This window comes from Vespa velutina, chromosome 12 (genome assembly GCF_912470025.1).
Source record: "Vespa velutina chromosome 12, iVesVel2.1, whole genome shotgun sequence".
NCBI classification, from domain to species: domain Eukaryota; kingdom Metazoa; phylum Arthropoda; class Insecta; order Hymenoptera; family Vespidae; genus Vespa; species Vespa velutina.
In genome coordinates this window covers 5,351,049-5,365,748 of record NC_062199.1, presented here as the reverse complement: position 1 = coordinate 5,365,748, position 14,700 = coordinate 5,351,049, and the positions used below count along the sequence as shown (strand labels likewise).

Sequence of the window (14,700 nt, the reverse complement as noted above, 5' to 3'; positions counted from 1 at the left end):
GATAGGATCAAATTATTCTCTTTTCATCTTGACATTTTAATGCAGCTATGTCCCTTTAGATGATTCCCATGATCTCTAGAATAGTTCTCTTGCTTCTCTCAATCCTTGCATTCATAATGAATATAATTTCGATAGAGAAATCATCGACTAACTGACGAATATATATTATCGAATGATATTCCTTAATCCTAAGATATTTTTCTTTCCAAATTTCATACGAATAATAAACACGTTCTTGTTCAATGAAAATCCAGTGATCATGGAGGTTTGAACAGTGTTGAGGCATGATCATATAGTGGCGACATTCTCGTTGAGGACCTAATAATTACCAGCGAGAACATAAGTCAGAATCAAGATGAAAACATAGACTCTTGGTACATACAATTGAAAGTCATTCCAATTGAAAACATACATACCAATTGAAAGTCAGTCCAATCTATTGCACAATGGAATATTCTTCTGTTACGTTCATTTCTTTAGCATAGTAATAATCTAGTACATAAGGATACATTTCTGGATCGACGTCATCATCCTTTGTTCTTAGAAAAAGTAACAGATTGCTGAGCATGAATGGTTGGCCATTTCTGAAACATTGCACATTACAGTCATACATTGACATAATTTGAAAATAAAGAAAAAATACACTTTTGATTGAAATGTTTCACTTAATAATAATAATAACGTCATTATCATCTATCATAGTTTTTTAATAGAAATGAAAGAAAAAAACTTGCGGTTTACAAAAACAATAACAGGAATATTTATTAAGTTCCGTAACTTCAGTACCAGCTTTTTCAAGTTGTTATCCTTTACATTAAAAATAATTTGATCCGCTTTATTTCTTGATTTCTTATTTAAGTTAAAAACTTTCGATTAAACTCATATTCAGAGGTTAGTTTTTAGTTTCTATAAACGAATATCATTTAATAAACTTTCAACATGCTAATTTTGGTTTCAACGTCGAAAACCTACTGAAAGGTTCAAAAAATAAATGACATAAATAATGCATAATACGATCTATAAGAAGCAATAAATGCCTTACCAAAAAGAATACGTCGTTCTACAAAAATAAAAAGAAATAGTAACCTTAAAAACAGATCTTCCCTTTCGAAGGAAGCGTTCGTGACTACGGCGACAAGTATGGACAAAATATCAACTACAAGTGAAAACAATATGGCTGCCCCCACGATGCGTCTATCCAATAATAGCATAAGCTTCCATTTGACGTAACAAATTAATGGATTTTGATTGGGTAGAGTAAGTAATGTCAATAGACTGTGACCACACATTTTTCAGTCTCTCTGAATGTAGATCTTTTTTAGATGGTCGTGTAGGTCACGCAATGAACCTAATTAGATAGGACGTTGATACTCATTTGTTTCATCACTATCAGAATATCGCGTTCAATTTTCAAACGTATGGGCGTAACCGAAAATCGAAGGAACCAATAGATTTTTGTCCTTCTTATCATTTGTATTTGGTGTTAACGAAAACATACATAAATAATAATTATCTTAAATCAGTTCGTATTAATTACTATATCAGATTATCAGATGAAAAAATTTCCATACAGGAGATAATATAAACGCGTATGAAAGAAAATTCAAGTATAAAGTATTCATATCTTATTAATAATATCTAAATTTATTATTAATATCTAAATTTAATAATATTTATTATTAATCTATCTAAATTTAATAATTTATCTTCATTTAATTTTTATTAATAATTTAATAATTAATTGTAATTAACAATTAACATTACCTATTAATAATAATTAATCTGACAATTTTGTGAAGGTAATATTGTTAGAAATTTCGGCTGTAGTTCCTGTAGAACTATTGCTGTCCAATTATGACGAAATTTGGGGGATTGCATGTAATGAGATAGTAGATATGACATATAAAAATCTTATCTTATGAAAATCATACTTTCGAAAAGTACAGTCCTTATATATGCAATAGATATACACTTAGTTATCCGCTATCAGTACTCTAACATAAATACAATGTGAGATTGAGGAAGGTATATATTTGAGGGAAAAACATATGTATTTAAATATGTGTATATATTAAACTGTAATTCGCAATCACATGATGATTAGGCGACAGTGAGTGATCGCCGTACAAAAAAGAAGAGCGAGAGATGCGAAGCCGATAAGAAAAATTGCTTTCTCTTTATCGATACGCGAATGAAAGAAAATTCATGTATAAAGTACACATATCTCGTTTGCATTTCAAGACATTACGACGTTATATATAGGTAGCGTAAAAAAGAGTAACCTATTAAAGGCTATATATTAACACGTACTTAGCCTTACGTGTGAACATCGCATGCCTACAGTATCTTTAATTATAACAAAAATAGCATTAAAATATTATATATGTATGTCGTAGACTAAGTGATTAAACAGATTTACTAAATTATAGTGCTCAACTATTGTGAATAGTGACCAGAACGATCGCGTATCATGACAAATATTTCTTCATTTATTGAACCGACCAGACATTATGAAGACAGCTACATTCCCTTTGGGCAATTTAATCTTTTGAGGCACTGTTATAAATTTCGGTATAAGGGTTGTTGTATCTATCTAGACAGTTTTCTATTTTTTGTACGATGCCTATAATAATGACTTTGTTCATATCACAGACTTACGATTTAGCCGCCACAGTCTAACTCATTGTAACTAATACAGACTTGGCTACTTCTTTTCATATTTATATTAATTTTTTATCGGACTTTCGAAAGTTCTCGGCATTATTTCAGAGAACTAACGATAATAATTTTGTGCTTCACAATTTTGTTCAGCCTTATATCGAGATAAGTACGCGGCTCAAGCCGAGATTTTTCATTTTTCTTTTTCTCGAAATGTAATACTGGAAAATTACTTATCAGAAAATATTAGAAAGTCTATTCCAAATGGGAAAGAAATCAAAATGTCAAATAAGAATAATTGAGTGCAAGGTGAATTTATAATTCGATAATATAACGTAAAATCACAACACAATCCTGCCGGATTCTATTTCACTCCTAGTCCAACTCGATCGATTCTTATAATATCTAAATGATATTATTTATATCACTTTGTCCAATCAAATAGTGACAGTAATCATATTGACCTGTTAATATGATAAATTAATATTAAAAACGTAAATTTTGCTACAGTAAATTTACGGTTTTCTATGTCAATATTTTAGTTCATTGAATATTAGAAAATTAAACATAAACATTTTCGGAACTTTCTATTAGAAAAGAAAATATTGGATCATCGGTGTTTTGAATATTGCCATACTGTTATGCCGTCAAGTCGGTAAAAATTTTAATTGAATTATGCTATAAATAATTTTTTTCAGCATTATTAATAAATATTATTAGAGAAAATATTTTACATATGTTCTCCAAATTTTATTGCTTTATTAAACTTGTAAAGAAACGTATCTCCTTGTTGTTTCCTCTATCGTTACTTATCATTACAAAAAAAAAAAAAAAAAAAAAAAAACATCTGCTGTATATATTTAAGAATTGTTTATTTCGAATAAACGCATAGAATCTCTTTACCAATTTTCTTAATTACGTTGGAAAGTGCTGAAGAGTAAGTAGCGAAATAAAGAGATAACATTATGGATATTTGGTTGGTCTTGCTCATAAATATTTACACGTCTCTTCTATAAGATACAATACGCGAACAAAACAAATGGATGGAATTTTTATGGGGTTATTTTATACACTAATATATCCTATATCCGATATGATTTGCTCATTAGTGAATTTCCAAAATTGAATAGTACTCCCCACCCTCGAATTTTAATTACTTTACAGCATTAACTATAAGAAAAGTATAGAGAAAAAATCTATATGGATGCAGTTTTGAGTTTTTATTATTTGAAATAATAAGATCATGGAGGGCAGTTTTTATACAGAACTTATTTAATACGTTCATTAATTTATTTCTATTACCGATTAACATGCACAGAATATGTTATGATTGTATATATTTTCTTCCAAATTGTAGTTTTATTAGTTTTGTCGGTTTTAACTTTCAAATTTACTCCAACTAATTTATTTTAATAATAGCTGTTCTTATCAATGCAACAATTATTATTATCATCTCTAGGATAGAAAATTTTTGATGTTAAGTAAAGAATAAAATGAATTGTAAATGTATTTTGTTCCATAAATTTATGATATGCTATTAAAATAATATATAAGAGTTTATAATTACCTGTGGAATTTCTTCTTCCGTAGCGAAAAAGTAAGAATTTTGATATACTATGCATATTTGGTAGACATCTATCCGTATTGAATAGTAACAATTGGGTCGAATACTTGTATACGACGAATAGAGTTTATACGATTAGAATTTATAGAATTTCCTTTCCTATGGTCCAATTTTTTGTCACTTGCTTTAATTAATAAGTAAATATTATTATTAAATAATATTAACGATAAAAAATTATATCTTTAATTAATTATTAATGATAACAAAACATAATTTTTATATATAGAGATATTTTATATACTTTTCCTTACTTTCCGAAGGATGACTAGGCCTGGAGGAAAAAGGCGTAATGTTTCCTTAATTACTCTTTTCAACAGTTTTATACTTTTAATCTCATCGTATGTTATAGGAACATATTTCGGATCGTCCGAGCCGTAGATTTGGTTCAGTTCCTTGTATACTTTGTTCTTTCTGATCGAAGATGGAAAAAGGATGATAAGAAGTTAATATAAAAATTATTTCCTTTATATAAATAATCACAAATTATTAAGAAAGTGTAATATGTATGTACATTATTGGATATCAAAATTTTATTGCATCTAAATAATAAATGCGACTGACAGCTATAGCTATCGTATTAATGTCATCCCAAATATCTTGCTCCGAATATTTTTCTCCTTTGTGCGTTGATTCGAATAAAAAGTTGAGAAATGTCTTCGGCTTTTGTTTTTGGACAATACATAAGGATCCTTTATTAGTACAAAAAAAGATGAGAATTAAAATTCTATTGTATGTATTGTAGTTATTTTAACCTGAACTTTCCTCTGTCAATTTCTTCCTCATAGCAGTGTAATAAAAAATTATATACGTGACCATAATTTAAGGATCTTTCTGGGCAACTATATCCATCCCATTGAATAAGAAAAGAAAAAATATTATAAATAAATACAGAACATTACGAATATAAAAGATATATCATTATTATCGTTCTATAGATACAGTTAATTTGAAATTCGGATTTATCATCTAATTTAATGGGTTGTTCGGAAAGTAATTTTGTTTTTTTTTTTTTTTGTGAAAATGAAAGGCAATTTTCGTATAAGGAACAAATATTTTATTAAATTATATATTGACCATTCTGGTCCAATACCTTTCGCCATCTTTCTGGTAGTAGCATGATTCCACGTTCATAAAATTTTTGGTCTTTGCTGGTAAAAAACTGATCGAAGTAGTTTTTGACCTCCACATTTGAAATGAAGGTTTTACCGTCTAAAAATTTTTGCAATGATCGGAACAAATAATAATCCAAAGGTGTCAGATCTGGAGAATATGGTAGGTGTGGCATTGTATACCATTCAAGCTGTAAAAGCTTTTGGCGAGAAACTAAACTTGTATGAGGTCGTCTCGCATTATCTTGGTGAAACACTACATCTTTTCTGATGATTAATTCTGGCCTTTTCTGTTGATTAATTCTGGCCTTTTCTGTTGAAATGCATCATTCAGTTTGTCCAGCTGATGACAGTAGACTACCGAATTAATTGTTGTGTTATCCGGTAAAATCGTAAAATAAAACGATTCCTTTAAAATCCCACCAAACAGACAGCATCAGCTTTTTTTTATGGATATTGGCTTTGGAAATGCTTTGAGCCGGTTCATCTTTTTTGCTCCATGATCTCTTGCGTTTGACATTGTTATATACAACCCATTTTTCGTCCTCAGTAATGATGCGCTTCAAAAATGGATCAATTTCGTGACGTTTGAGAAGCGAATCACAGACATCAACGTGATGACACAAATTTCTCTCCGTGAGAATTTGGGAAACCCATATATCGAGCTTCGAGGTTAAACGCAGGCCTTTCAAGTGGTCATAAACATTTGAATTTGATAAATTTAATCTCTCACGGATCTCACGTGTTGTTATTCGTTGATTTGCATCAACTAATGCCTTTATCGTGTCTTTATCATCTTCAACCGGGCTTCCAGAGCGTGATGCATCTTCGACATCAAAATTGACGGATCGAAATTTTGCAAATCAGTTCTGGCACTGGCGTACTGTCAACACATCTTCTCCATACACATCGGTTAATTTCTTTCTGGCTTGAACAGTATTTTGATCTTTTCTATAGTAAAAAAGTAAAATATGCCGAAAATGCTGCTCTCGATATTTAAAATCAAAAACTACTGCGTAAAATCAATTGGACTATTTCATTCACAAGCCTAACTATATCAGCTCTTTAATCATATAATGATTATGCGGCTTAAGTGTGAAGTTGGGTGCAAAAAATACATTTAAATCTTCTGTCGGGAAAAAACGAAATTACTTTCCGGACAACCCAATATATGGGCATCTTTGTTGTCATCTTTCGATAGAAAGTCTAATAAAATTATAATAAATTCATACAAATGTAAATAAATTTTATATACATTATTTTTCATATACATTATTTAATGCTTCTTAGTCCCAGATTAAGTTCATTAATTTATGAATTTTTTCTGTTAATCTATTAATCAAGTCAACTCCTAATCAAGTCAGTATCCAATGTTTTCTAATTCTTCAGTCTTTTGATCGCCCTATTTACTTTTCGCAAATCGTCGGTTTGTTAAATATAGGTTCAATCGTCTGAATCTCAAGACTCTCGTCCGGTCGCGACATCACGGTCACTTTCAAATTCGACAATCAATAATCCATAAAATTAATTTTTTTTCTTTTTAAATGTCTTTAGTACTTTCCTCGAGTCCGTAATTATCCTATCGTTGTCACGTTTCAACATTTCCGTACTAGCTTGGAATCCTTATTTAATATTATTTATCAATAATTACATACCACGGGTGTTACACCTTTGACAATTTTCATCTATATTTTATCCTTTTTATACATACTGTCGTTATTTTTTGTACCAATATTTTCATTATTATTATTATTTTTAATATTGTTAAATTTTTTCTATAGATTTCAATTAATTCGATTTATTATGGAATTCACTGGAATATTAACCATTATTACAACAATACTAATTGGAAGATTCCATAGAATAGTTGTATACTTTTTATTAAATTACACATACATAATACGACTAGGGGGCTTGAAAAGATAAGTCAAAGGAACGAAAAAAATTTTTAATGGATACCCCTATTTTATTATATACTTATTTACTTGATACATGATATTTTATAGTACTATAAGAAAATATTTTTTCACTAATCATTTTTCCTTTAATAAGATTTGTCTTTTACAGTAACATCAGCATTAATATTAAAAACGGTGTTCGAACATAAAAGTTGCACGGTCGATTTTTCTACATGGCGGCCCATCAACTTTGATTTGGGCAAGAGAGTAGCGAATTAGTATCATTTTCGAAATATCTTCTACTCAGCTACAATAATATGAGATATTAAATGTAGAATTTCGTCTATGACATTGACCGGTCTTTTCGAACACGTTTTTAATATACCGATATTTTCTTAGATAAATTTTTTGACTCTTTTGGAATTTTATTCACTTTCTGTGTAAGAGACATTTATCTTTGTCGTCATCGCCTTTATCTAGCACTTATCTTTTGTATATTTCATTTTGCATACATGTCTCTCTCTCCGTCATTTTTTCTCTCTAACTTCCCTGTTCTTCCCTCATATATCGCTATACTTTTTCTCACTCTCATCTACTTGTGCATGCATATGTATATCAATCAATAGACGTTTTTATGATTCGTCTGAATCGATTTTGATAATAAAATTTACGGCTACCTTTGATTCTATGAACGTGATGCCAAATCTACATTAAATAATATATAACTGTTAGCGAATATCCAAAGTGAACTAGTATCCAATTTTCGGTTGCTTTATAGTAAAGAAAATAATTAGAAGCAAATATATGGATGCGAGTTTTCCATTATCAATGTGTTAGAGTACTCAATTGAGTATCAAAGATGTATATTTACGCGTCCTTGCTTCGACTGAAATTCGTATGAAAATATATAGACTGGAAATAAAATTGCTAAAACGTAAACTATATTTTACAGTAGTGTCAAAGTGACGCTAGACATTCCTTCGATTTGCATGATTTTGATATATTTCAATCCGGAATTGGTTTTAATTGATGACACACTTACTGAAATTTTTCATTAAATTTTCTAATAGAGTTACTTATTAGAACAAGCGTAATTAATAAACACGAATACCCAATGAAAACTATCTAGATGATGACCGATGCGTTGGGGTTGTACCAAATGAATAATGTAAAACGTATTTTCAGTGTAATGGCCAGTTTGTACGAATATTTTTATTTGGCAAACAAAAATATTTAATCTGCTGCTGTGTGCGTTAGTGCGTGAGAGAGAAATAGAACGACGGAGATTAGAAATAAGAGGAAGAAAAAGCAATGATACCAAGATAATTAAACATACAATCACCGACGATTGCCACATAACATACCGTAGATATTGGTTATTGAGTCGTAGCTTTCACACGTGAAAATTTAAACAGTATCTAATAACGAATGCTTAGCGTTCTTCTCTTTCTTTCTTGCGATGATCGAAACATTGAAATAGAACATGTGGAGATACTTTAGAAAACATAGAAATCATGTTGACCAATTTATCTGATTTTAATGATGGTATAAATACGTTATACATTATAATGATATAGGTAAAATGCAACATAAAACGATAATCATTTCTTATAATTCTCTAAACTAGAGGGGTCGGTAAACTCTGAATGAAACAATCGCGAAACTAAGTTTCTGATAGATAGCTTACAGCAGCTATTTGCGATAGTTAATTGTTGAAAAAGATGATTGAATATATAAGTTATTGTTAAGACTTCCTTCGAATTCCGCCCGGAGAGCATTTGGCAATCTGAAATTCCTGAATTCAATCATGACCCTATCATGCCATTGCATGTGTGCATTTGTTTGTTTCATTCGATTCGTTTCGATAATTGGACTATTTGTAATTATATTTTTCCATACTAAAAGTATTTTGTATAGCAGCATGAAAAATGTGAATAGATCCACTAAAAAGAGATACAGTGGTCACCTAGTCTATTCCTGTCTAATGGAAGAATTTATATATTCGACCTAAGTGTTCCGATTTAAGAGAGAGGGGTAGAGAGAGAGAGAGAGAGAGAGAGAGAGAGAGAGAGAGAGAGAGGGAGAGAGGAAGAATACAAACATTCCATAATTTCATTGTTTCAAGACAAGATTCCACGAGTAAGAGGAATTATGCTCATAGCCAGAACCCCTGAGAAGGAAAACAACTAGATATCAATCGTTGATACATAATTTTGATATATTGGTCATATGTACATCTTTATTTTTTCTGTCATTCCTATTTCATCTCTCTCTCTCTCTCTCTCTCTCTCTCTCTCTCTCTCTCTCTCTCTCTCTCTCTCCCTCTCCCTCTATCACTACCGCCATCTCACTCAATCGCTCCATCATCATCTAAGTATTTCTCTTTTTCTCGCTCTATTCCACTTTTCTTTCTAAGCAATTAGATTTGGATGATGTTGTGCACATTCTTACAGGAATATTTCATTAATTCATCAGGTTTCTTCTTAACGATTTCTCTAATTAGCGGTTATAAAGTAATGAATGTAAACAAAAAGAAATCTTTTTTACAGGCGGATTCTATTGTATCGTTGACAATAAATATGAAATAATCTTATGGACCGTATACTTTTTAACAAAATGTCTTCTCGGAGATATTATAATATAAATTTATATTTATATCATTATATTTCGATCATTCCAATCATCCAAATCTCGATTAAGAGAATGTTAATAATTTGTCCGCACAATTTAAGACATATAGTAAAATGTCTTTCGTTGAAAAAGAGTAACTTGGTATCAAAAATCGTTATCAATTGATAACAAGAATTTATAAGAATGCATTTTAGAATTTTTACTAATCCTTATAAAAACTATTTTATAAAAATATTGAAATAAGCAGTAAGAATGATATTAAATGTCTTTTTCAATTGTTTATTTATTATGTAAAATTGTATGAAATAATGAGATCTTTTTGTAGAATTTGTACAAGAATTAATTTATACAGTTAACAATTTACTTATGCAGCATAATATCTACTATCGCGCACGGAATTCGTCATGTATGTGTATTAATTATACACGCATTACATTTATAAATATTACCCATTTTAATTAATTTCTTCTTTCAAATTTTAATCTTATAGGTTTCGCTGGCTTTATCGTAACATCCATTTTTATCGAAATTTCTTCAATTGCTTTTGGCTGATCTATTTTAATAATAAATTTTCTTATCAAGGTAGTAATTATTACCTTCATTTCTAGCATGGCGAATATTTGACCTAAAAAAAATGAAATCTATGTTTATATGCATTTTATGTAACTTTACGGAATGTAATTTCTATTGTTTATAAGTCGTACGCTTATATTTAATTACATAGAATTACCTATGCAATTTCTTTTTCCGTAGCTAAATGGAAAAAAACATGCCGAACTATTCCTACCCGGTAGAAACCTATCCGGATCGAATACTAATGGCTGGGGCCAATATTTTTCATTTCGATGTGTTTTATAGATTAAGAACCCCACAGTACTTCCTTTCGGAATAGTCAAATTTTTTGTCACTTGATATAAATAACAAATAAATATTACTATTAAATAATCAGTATTATTAAAGATAAAAAGATATAATATTTATTATTTTATATGTAAGGTACCCTCTATATCTTGCGTAACTTTCCGAGCAACGATTGGTCCTGGCGGAAATAGACGTAATGTTTCTTTGATCACTCGTTCCAAAAGTTTCATTCTTGCAATATCGTCGTACGTTATAGGAACATATTTCGGATCGCTCGAGCCGTAAATTTGGTATAGTTCGTCGTATACTTCATTCTTTTTGAAAAAGATGATGAAATGATAATGTAAAAATAATGTGCGTTTTTTAAATAATGGAAATAATTGAGTATGTGTAATATGTACGTACTTGAATATGCGGAAATGTAGCAAGCATTAGAAGGACAAAGCTGATAGTAACAGCTGAAGTATCACTTCCCTGAAAAGAAATAATCACTTTTCTCCAATTTTATTCAACCAACAAAACTTGTAATAAATGCAACTAAGTAATAAATATGAAATACCGCAATAACCATCGTATTGATTTCGTCTCTAATATCTTGCTCTGAATATTTTCTTCCTTCATGCGATGACTCGAATAAATAGTCTAGAAGGATCCTGGGGTTTTGTTCTTAAAAAATAAATAATGATCTTTTATTAGTTTAAAAAATAAACGAAAAGTAAAATTGCATTGCGTGTTTAATAATTACTTTTACCTGAATTTTCCTCTTTCAGTTCCCGTTTAATGATGCTTCTTAACATGGATTCCTTTTTTTCTTTGATGATCTTTCCAAACAAAAAATAATTTATATTTATAAATAAAATTTAATACTTAAATTTTTAGATTGTTAAAAAAACATAAGATGGATTAACAAAATGTATGTCTTAAATATACATTGCTTGCAATGTCATTCAGGTAGGATGCACATGTCTGAAATTTCTTCCCCATAGCAGTATTACGAAAAATTATATTCGGTTGTAACCATATTTTAAATATCCTTTGCACAGTAATATCCATCAAACTGAGGAAGAAAACAAAACACGAATTATAAATGAAAAATAAAATATTTGATATAGTATAAAATTTAGTAGTATTACCAATGAATAGTTTCGTCTAGTTTGCAATTCTCATCGGTCAGCGAATTTACTTGGGTATCAAACAGACTATCTTTGAATAAGGAATGTAACACATATATTATAAATTCATAGAAATGAATATAAATATTATAAACTTTTATAAAATTTCGAAATGTTACCATATATTATGTCTAATGCACAGCGAAAGACGTAATGGCAAACGTCTATTTCCTCTCCAACTAAAGTTTCTAATTTTTCCATTAAAACGACAGAATGATTAACGAGTACATCCACATAAAAGTTTAGATATTTTTTATGAAAGACTTCATTTAATATTTTTCGATGAGGATTCCAGATTTTTGCTGCAAATCGTAAGGAAAGTAATACTTAATTTACATTTTATATTTATTTTTCTCCTTAGAAAGAGAACGAGAGAAAGAAGGAGAGAAGATTCTGTACGTTTACTTATAATACATTTCTATACACCTATTCAGAATAAAAAATATTTTTTCCTTTAATTTTGCATAATTTAATATTCGAATGGGTATATATATATATATATGTGTGTGTGTGTGTGTCTATATATAGATTGTAATATGAATAATAAGATATTATTAAACAATGTGTAATATGTATACTTCACCTGGAGAACAAATCAATCCATTGCCGGCAAACGATTTCATGTATTTATACTCCTCGCTCTTCTCAGTAATATTAGGATTATTTAATACCTTCTGTAAAAGAAAATAAAAGATATAAATTTATGACGGATGATTAAAATAAAACTAATAGGTCTTACCTTGATATATTCTGGATTGTTTACAATTACAAGTAATTTAGTGCCTATCCATATACGCCACAATGAGTCATAATTCCAACCAATATTTAAAAAACGTTGTGTTATACCTAAAAAAAAAAAAATTATAAATGAAAACTGGGTAAAGTGTTTAAATATAAAACATATCCATACCTTCGTTATCGCCAAGAAATAGATGAACATTTCCGATTATAGGGTATGCTTTTGGACCCGGGATCCCCTGGATCGTATTATACAGGTGTAATTTACTCAAAACGTATTGTAATATTTTATAGAATAAGTCAACTGTTAATAATTTAACTATTGTAATAATAGATAAAATTGCAGTGAATTTCATGATTATTTGCAGCTTTTGAAAGATATAGAAATAACTTAATAAAAATAGAAGTAGTATAATGAGTATAGTTATAATTTTTGTGATATACAAACACTTCGTTTGCACCGTACAATTCTTACTATTCTCGTGTCTTAGGAGAAAGTGAGGACGGAGAAGGCAAACGAGGAATATTTAAACGATACGAACGTTGCTCACGTGATCAGAGCTTACATAATAATATTCTTATTCGATTAGGAGAGAAGAATTTTTATTCGATAGGAGGTTCGGAGCAAAAATTAATTATGCCCCTTCTCTTATTCAAAAAAAAAAAAAAAATGCTGTAAGTGAAAATTTCCTAATGCCATGTAGAATTAGGAAAATATCCTTTGTGCAAATCGATCATCATCAATAGCCACGACAGGTGAAGAGCAAAGTACTTTTAAAAAATTATTTTTTAATTACGCATCCAATGCTGTACAGTTCAACGGTGAACAGCTCTCAATTTATTTATTTTTCCACACAAATTTTCATCGTTCGATATTCGATGTACGATATTCTGAAAGTAAAACAACCGATGTTCTCTCTCGCACTCATGTTTTATATGTTATGTAATATTCAGTGTTTTTTATGTTATGTAATATTTTTTTCTTTATCACCGCTCATTATTGCTTTCTGTCATATACATGTACGTTTTTTTTTGAGTAGGAGCCAACAAACTTCGTTTATGCCAAAGGCATTTGGAAGTCGCACGTGTACTAATACCCATTCTGACGCTATCATTGTTTGCACATTTATTCCTTATATTTATTTTTGTATATTATACAAATAATATGTCATAAATTATAGAAGCCGGATTTACCATGGATCTTATATTCTAATCCACGGTTCGGGCAGAAATCGAAACAAGTCTTAAAGAATCACTACGAGCCGATAATTTAACCTTACATTACTACATTTCATGGTATTCAGATAAAATCCCTCTGTAAAAAAGATTTCATCTTATTTACATACTTTACTTTTTAACAGTAAATTAGAGAAATCGTTTCAAGAAATCTGATGAATTAATGAAGCTATTTTGCAAGAGTGTGTGTAACATCATTAACAAGTCTGATGACTCGTTCGGAGAATGATAAAAAACGAAAGAAAGCGAGAGAAAAAGAATGCAGGTGAGAATAATGAAGTGATACAGAGAGAAGGAGAGAGTGATCGAAAGAGAGAAAGGGTAACATGAAGTAAGAGTAACAAAAAGAAAAGGAATGTAAATATGATCAGCATATCACAATTTTTACAATTATGTATCAATGATTAATATCTTGTTGTTTTCCGTCTCAAAGACTCTGAATATGAATATAGTGTCTATTAATCGTCGAAATTTGTCTTGAGTTAATGTAATTATAAAAGTATTGATGCTTTCTCTCTCTCTCTCTCTCTCTCTCTCTCTCTCTCTCTCTCTCTCTCTCTCTCTCTCTCTTTCTCTCTTCCTCAAATAAGAACACTCAGGTCGAATATATAAATTTTTCCATTAGATACGAACAGACAAGGTGACCACTGTATCTACTTTTAATGAATCTATCCAGATTTTACATGCTGCTATACAAAATACTTTTAGTATGGAAAACTATATGTACAAACAGTCCAATTAACGAAACGAATCGAAAGAAACAAATAAATGCA

The 14,700-nt window shown here is 29.8% G+C and overlaps 1 protein-coding gene across 1 annotated transcript; it reads right to left on the bottom strand.

Moving 5' to 3' along the window:
• Positions 1–10,294: 10,294 nt before the first annotated feature.
• Positions 10,295–13,806, bottom strand: LOC124953557 (cytochrome P450 4C1-like). Its single transcript, XM_047505085.1, has 13 exons — positions 13,744–13,806; positions 12,864–13,059; positions 12,693–12,799; positions 12,537–12,627; positions 12,073–12,255; positions 11,915–11,984; positions 11,712–11,838; positions 11,527–11,602; positions 11,341–11,447; positions 11,187–11,255; positions 10,921–11,095; positions 10,651–10,827; positions 10,295–10,545 (listed from the first exon to the last, which is right to left on the bottom strand). The coding sequence occupies exons 1-13, from the start codon at positions 13,804–13,806 to the stop codon at positions 10,379–10,381; spliced, it is 1,608 nt and encodes a 535-aa protein (XP_047361041.1). The 3' UTR covers positions 10,295–10,378.
• Positions 13,807–14,700: the final 894 nt, after the last annotated feature.